This window comes from Tupaia chinensis, unplaced genomic scaffold (assembly GCF_000334495.1).
Source record: "Tupaia chinensis unplaced genomic scaffold, TupChi_1.0 Scaffold000303_1, whole genome shotgun sequence".
Taxonomy (NCBI): Eukaryota; Metazoa; Chordata; class Mammalia; order Scandentia; family Tupaiidae; genus Tupaia; species Tupaia belangeri.
In genome coordinates, this window is record NW_006159793.1 from 1,833,684 (window position 1) to 1,839,556 (window position 5,873).

At 57.8% G+C, this 5,873-nt stretch overlaps 1 protein-coding gene across 1 annotated transcript in view; it reads left to right on the plus strand.

Moving 5' to 3' along the window:
* TCOF1 (treacle ribosome biogenesis factor 1) overlaps positions 1–5,560 on the plus strand; it is a 45,184-nt gene extending 39,624 nt beyond the window's left edge. Inside the window, exons 27-30 of the mRNA XM_006150903.3 lie at positions 361–903; positions 2,357–2,451; positions 3,031–3,079; positions 3,631–5,560. Of these exons, the coding sequence (XP_006150965.1) occupies positions 361–903; positions 2,357–2,451; positions 3,031–3,057 (665 nt within the window). The 3' untranslated portion in view covers positions 3,058–3,079; positions 3,631–5,560. The remainder of the gene's footprint in view (positions 1–360; positions 904–2,356; positions 2,452–3,030; positions 3,080–3,630) is intronic.
* Positions 5,561–5,873: the final 313 nt, after the last annotated feature.

The following is a 5,873-nucleotide window of genomic DNA, read 5'->3' on the forward strand; positions in this document are numbered from 1 at the left end:
TGTGCATGCGTGGCCAAGATCCCGAGAGGAGAATGGAGGAGAAGGGATTGTGGCGTGACCATCCCCCCGGGGGGTGATTTCTTGCTTTCTGTCTCTCTGTCTCTCTCTGTCTGTTTGGCAAGCGCACGCGCCCTATAGCCAAAACCTCTCCAAAAAAAAAAAAGTGTGATCAGGGTGGGAGCTGCTGAGAGGGTGCCAGTCCGAGAGACGGGTGGGGGTGGTGACCCTGGGCCTTGCTTTCCCCGTCTTCCACCCTAGGAGGAGGTGGGTTCTCTCCCTGCAGCCCCTAGCTATCACATACCATAAGAGATATGTCCCCCAACTCTCCCAGATCCGTTACCCCAAGTCCTCTCTCCATAGGCCGAAGAGAGGCCACCTTGGGCCCCACCCCTCAGAAGCCCCGGAAGCCTAAGGAGGCCATGAGCTCCCAGGCCTCACTGCAGAGCCACATCACGCAGCGCCTCCTAGGCGAGCCCTGGCCACTGAGCGAGGCCCAGGTCCAGGCCTCAGTGGTGAAGGTGCTGACAGAGCTGCTGGAGCAGGAAAGGAGGAAGGCTGCCGAGGCCACCAGGGAGGGCAGCCGGAAGGGCCGAGCCGGCCGCAAGCGGAAGCTGTCGGGAGACCAGCCCGCAGCCAGGGCCCCCAAGAGCAAGAAGAAGAAGCAGCTGGTATCTGGCGAGGGCACAGAGGGCACTGCTGCCCCAGAAAAGGCCTCCAGGACTCCTAAGGGGAAATCAAAGAGCGACAAAGCGAGTGGTGAAGGCAAAGAGAAGAAGGGGAAGGGGGCTCCCGGCTCTGGAGGGGCCAAGGACAAGCCGGAAGGGGAGCTGGGGCTGATGAAGGTTGAGGGTGGAGATCTAAGTGACCCAAAGAGCAAGAAAGAGAAGAAGAAATCCGACAAGAGTAAGTCGCTCACCCCCTGGTCTCACACCCAGGCTGCCAGGTACCACGTGGGGTGGGAGGAGCCCTCTGCCCCACCTGGTCTTACCCCTGCTGGGTGGAGGGGAGAGGCTGGAAGTGGTTTATGCAGAGGTGTGGGGGCACTGGTGGCAAAGCCAGAGCTAGATTCCAGAGCGCCTGGGCCGCCCTTGCTCCCGGAGCAGAGTGCTTCCTGACAGTGTTCACCCTGAGCAAGGACGAGGTGGTGTCCTGTCCCCTGCCGCCCACGTCAGCAGAGCTGGAGGATCCTGCCCCTGCAGCCAGCTCCCTGGAGCACAGCATATGGGGAGCCAGAGCACTTGAACCCTCACCCAAGCCCTCCGCCCCCCAGCGATTCCCTGCGGTGGTAGTTTTAGCCCTTTTTCGTACTCGGGCTAGTCCCCACCTAGGAGTGTCAGGACCTCATTGAATCCTCAGGCCGGCCTGGATGGTGGTGGCCTTCAGTCCCATTTTCCAGGTAGAAGGCTAAGGCCCAAAGAAGTAGAGAAACTGCTCGGGCTCTCAGAGCTTCGCGGGGGAGCCAGATCAGGAACTAGGCAGGGCTGTGCAGCTCGGTGCTAAGTGGCAGGAAGAAGCGAAGGAGACCAGTGATGGGCGCCCGAAGACCCCGCTCACCCTAGAGCAAGGCAGGGCCACCTGCAGGGGGCCTGCAGACCTCGGTGCTCAGAACCAGTTTCCGCTGCCGGTGGAGATGGATAGGGCCCTTTGGAATACAGGTCTGGGGAGTTTTATTAGTGAGTTCAAGGGCAGCAGATGCTGTGCTAGTTAAGGTGCGAGTAAGTTCAAGGACCAGCTCGTGACTGGTGGTTAAGGTGGCTGATCCCACACGGCCAACCAAGCAGTCCTGGACCCGGCAGCTTGAGAAACACCCCAGTGTGTGTGCACATGTGCCCAAAATCCCGAAAGGAGGAGGGGGAGAGAGAGGAGTACAGCATGCCACACCCTGCTTCCCCCACTGCCCCATCTGTTTGGCAAGCATATGGGCTCTTTGACAAAATTATTTTTTAAAAAGTGAGATAAGGGGTCAGCAGGTAGCATGGCTGACTGTGGTTCGAGTCCTGAACCTGGTAAGTTGCTTTCTCACTTTCTCTCTCTTTCTGTCTGTCTTTCTCTTTCTCTGGTCAACTTTAAAATATTAATAACAATACTAAATAAATGAATGAATGAGTAAATCTTAAAAAGAAAAAACAAGTGAGATAAAATGAGTAATAACCCAGGTAGTCCATGGCTAGATCAAACACGAGTTTTGACACACAGGGCAGGCAGGTGGCCCTGCTCAGTTGTCCACTGGCCTGTGCTGGTGGCTCCCCGTGGTGTGGGGAGAACTGGGTCCTGGAACCCTTCCCCTGTGGGTGTCTCCTGATGTCCCCAGATCTTGGGGGTTTTTTTGTTCACAAAGTTTACTTTCTTCCCTCAGGAAAAAAAGACAAAGAAAAAAAGGAAAAGAAGAAGAAAGCAAAAAAGACCTCACTCAAAGACCCTGACTCATTTCAGAAGAAAAAGAAAAAAAAGGTAGAGCGAGTCCTTGAAGGGCCTCAGGCCGGAAGAGAGACCGAGCCCCAGTGTCTGGGGTAGTGCCAGCCCCCCACCCACCTAGACCTGGTCCCTGCCCTTTTCCATTCTCAGGTTTTGGGGGGACTTAGGAATCATGACACAGGGGAAAAGCCGGGAGTGGGGTGGTGCGTGGAAGCACAGGAGTGACCCCATCTTGTCTGTGGGGCACAAGGATGTTCTAAGAGTGGAGGGTCAAGGAAGAAGGGACCTTCAGGTGGGCATTGCAGGCTTCCAGACAAGAGGGGATGACCCTGGCTGGCAGGAGATCCCCACTGAATGAACCCACACCTGTCTACTTCCGGGTATCAGAACCCCCTGAACAGGGGCTGTGCTCATGGCCCACAGCCCACACCTTACACGGGTGCAGTTCTACCCAGGCCCACAGGGCCTGCTGTGTTATCAAAGCTGAGCCTCTGGCTCCCTCCTGGAGGGTGCAGGAGGCACTGCCCTGCCCTGCCCGCAGGCATCCCTGCAGACCGAGGATCTGCTCGGGAGGCCACAACAGCTTCAAGAGCCTCTCATACTTCTCTCCCACAGAAGAAGACAGCGGAACAGACCGTCTGAGGGCCACAGGCACAAGGCCCAGGTATGCTTCCTGGAGGAGGGCGGCTCTGGCATCCAGGTGGTCCCAGAGAGCCAGGCAGGTGGGCCCTGAGGGGATAGGGACTGGAGAGGTTCCATTCTTCCGGGCCAGTGGGCAGTGCCAGGAGTGGGCACTGTGGCTTCAGAAGGATCCAGAGCAGTAACAGCATGGCCAGCCGCACCCCGTGTGCTGGCCTCAGCCTGCTCTAGGAGGCAGGCATGGGTGGTTAGGTCAGGTGCAGCTTGGTGTGTCCCTACCCCATCCCAGTTCCTTCCCTTATGATCTTGTAACATGGGGGGCTTTCCTTATGGGAAGGGGTGGTTGACTGGGGATGAGCCATCGAAGGGATCCATGCCCACCCCGCCCCGCCCCCGTGGAGGAAAGGGTGGTGGTCACAGGAACTGCTCCACCTGGCTGTGCTGGCCCTGGTTGCCCCCTACCTTCCTGGGACCAGACAGGCACCAAGAAACATCCCGGTGCTTAGTCAGTACCCCTCCCATGCTTCGGAGAAGACGGTCAGGAACGTTTACGTCTGGATGCGTTTCCTTCCCCAGGGCTTTCTTAACCATGCGGTGACCACCCCGTGCCTCTGACCTCTGCCCGCTAAGGTTGGAACTGAATTTTAACTTCCCTCCCTCCACAGCAGAAGACAGCCAGCCGCAGGGTCCCAGTGTGGGCTGGGCCGAAGGGCATAGCCCAAGACCTCACCCCCACTCTCCCCAACACCGGACGCTTCATAGAGATGTGTACAGTATATATATTTTTTTAAGTAACCTGCCTCTTTCTCAAACCCACCACGCCCAGAGCGTCGGGACTCTCTACCACTTGCTCCGCAGACCCCGTGAGGCCCAACCTGCAGCTCCTCGTACGCCTCTCAGTCTCCAGCTGACCCTGGGGCTTTAGCCTCCTCCTGTCAGTTTTTCCAGTTGGTTTTGGGTTTTGTTTTTGTTTTTCTAAGAACTCAGAAAATAAAAAAAACTTGAACGGTTCAAGTTCCCAATGTATCTGGGGCTAATGTTTTGCGATGGCCTTACTCTTGGAAGGGATGGTCCAACTAACACCGGGAGGTGAACAGCCAGCCAGGACTGCTTCCTTCTGACTATGTATCGAGGACCAGGATACGATGGCAAGTGGGACAGAGTTCGCCAGAGGAATTGGCTCTGTGAAGCACCCTGGGTGCCTAAGTGGTGGGGAAGGCTTCCTGGAGGAAGTGACATGTCAGCTAAAGGGGAGCTGGGGGAAGATAGGAGCTGGTTTCTGGATGCTGGAGCAGGGTATGCAGATACCCAGAGGCCAGAAATAGAGGCCGCCTTTTGGACTCAGGACGAGCAGGGGCAGGTTCACTTGGGGGTTGTGGTACAGGATAGCCACGGCCATGATGGGAGCCGGGAAGCCAGCCAGGAGTGACTGCCCTCACACCCAGCTAATGCTCTCTGCTGGTCAGGCCAGAAGTGGAGGAGTTGGAAGGATGTCAGGGTGCCATCTGGGGGTCTGGGTGCTGGCTTGGGCGTGGACAAAGGTACCCAGGATGTCTGCGCTGCCCTGGGCCAGAGCATGGCACCCCGGAGGTCCAACGCAGTGTAGAAAAGTGCGGGGCTGGTGGTCTTGGGAGCGGCACCCTCGACTCAGGGCCTAGGCCCTGTGTCCCCACCGAGTGTTGGTCAGAACACAGCCTCAGAGTCATGGCCGCGCTGGGCTTGATTGATCCACTTACCCTTTTTGAGTATTAGTACACCTTATACTTTAAAATGGAGGACTTCACTGAAGGTCTTGGTTGGGGGCTCCTCTTGAAAAGCCAACAGATTGGGCAACAGTTCCAAGCTGCCTTCCGGCAACGGCAACTAGCGCTCACTAGTGAGTGGCCAGCCCCTGGAGAGGGCCCGTTCGCCCGCTCTCCACAGTCCCCACTTCCTGCCCTCCATCACCCCAAGGCTAATGGGCCTGTCCTCATGCGAGTGTTGACCGCAGTATGGGAATGAAGCTGGCATGTGGGAAGTGAAAGCAGGCCCAAGAGGAGCTTGGACTTAGAAAATGGCAAGAACCGATTACTTTGGGGGAGTCAAGTATCCGTGTGTGTTAAACTTGCAGCCACGTGCGTGAGTGTCCAGGGACCGCAGCCCTGGGCCCCTGGCCTCAGGCTTGTGTCTGCGCTTGGACTGTTCTCGCAGATGACTTGGGGTGTTTGGTTACCTCTGGGGTAAAGGCGCTGGGTCCGCAGAGAAGAGCCGGAGTCCGTCTCCTACTCACTACCTTTTATTCTGTCCTGAGCCGGGGCCCTGAGGGCCAATGAGCTGCGGGGCTGAGCAGTGGGAACGGGCTTGGCGGAAGGTGGTTGAAGGGTTTGGGGTGGAGAGGCTGGACTCCAGGGGAGTGGCGCTGGCGGAGGGGAGAAGACTGCAGATGTGTCCAGCCTGGGGTTTGGGGAGGGTCACCCCCTCCCCTGTGCCTTCCATCCTCATCCCTGAGCCTAGGTCGTGGGGCCCAATGTCAGAGGCTGCTGTGATGTGGGGCCACCTCAGGCTTTGCATCCCTGTTGACAGATGGGGTGGGCAGCAGGACCTGTGTCATCTGTGCTGTTTGATTTCATCTGTCATGTCCAAGGTGACGGAGATCCAGGTGTCCAGGTCTCATAGGATAAGTGCAGGACAGAGGTGGGGGGAGAGCGGGGTGTGAGGGGAGGGAGGGCCGAGGGAGCGGGGGGAGCAGGAGGAGCGGGAAAGCTGGCGGAGCCGGAGCCGGGCCAGAGGAAAGCTGCGGCTGGATGCTGGCTGTGCTCGTCTCCCAGCATGACTGCGGG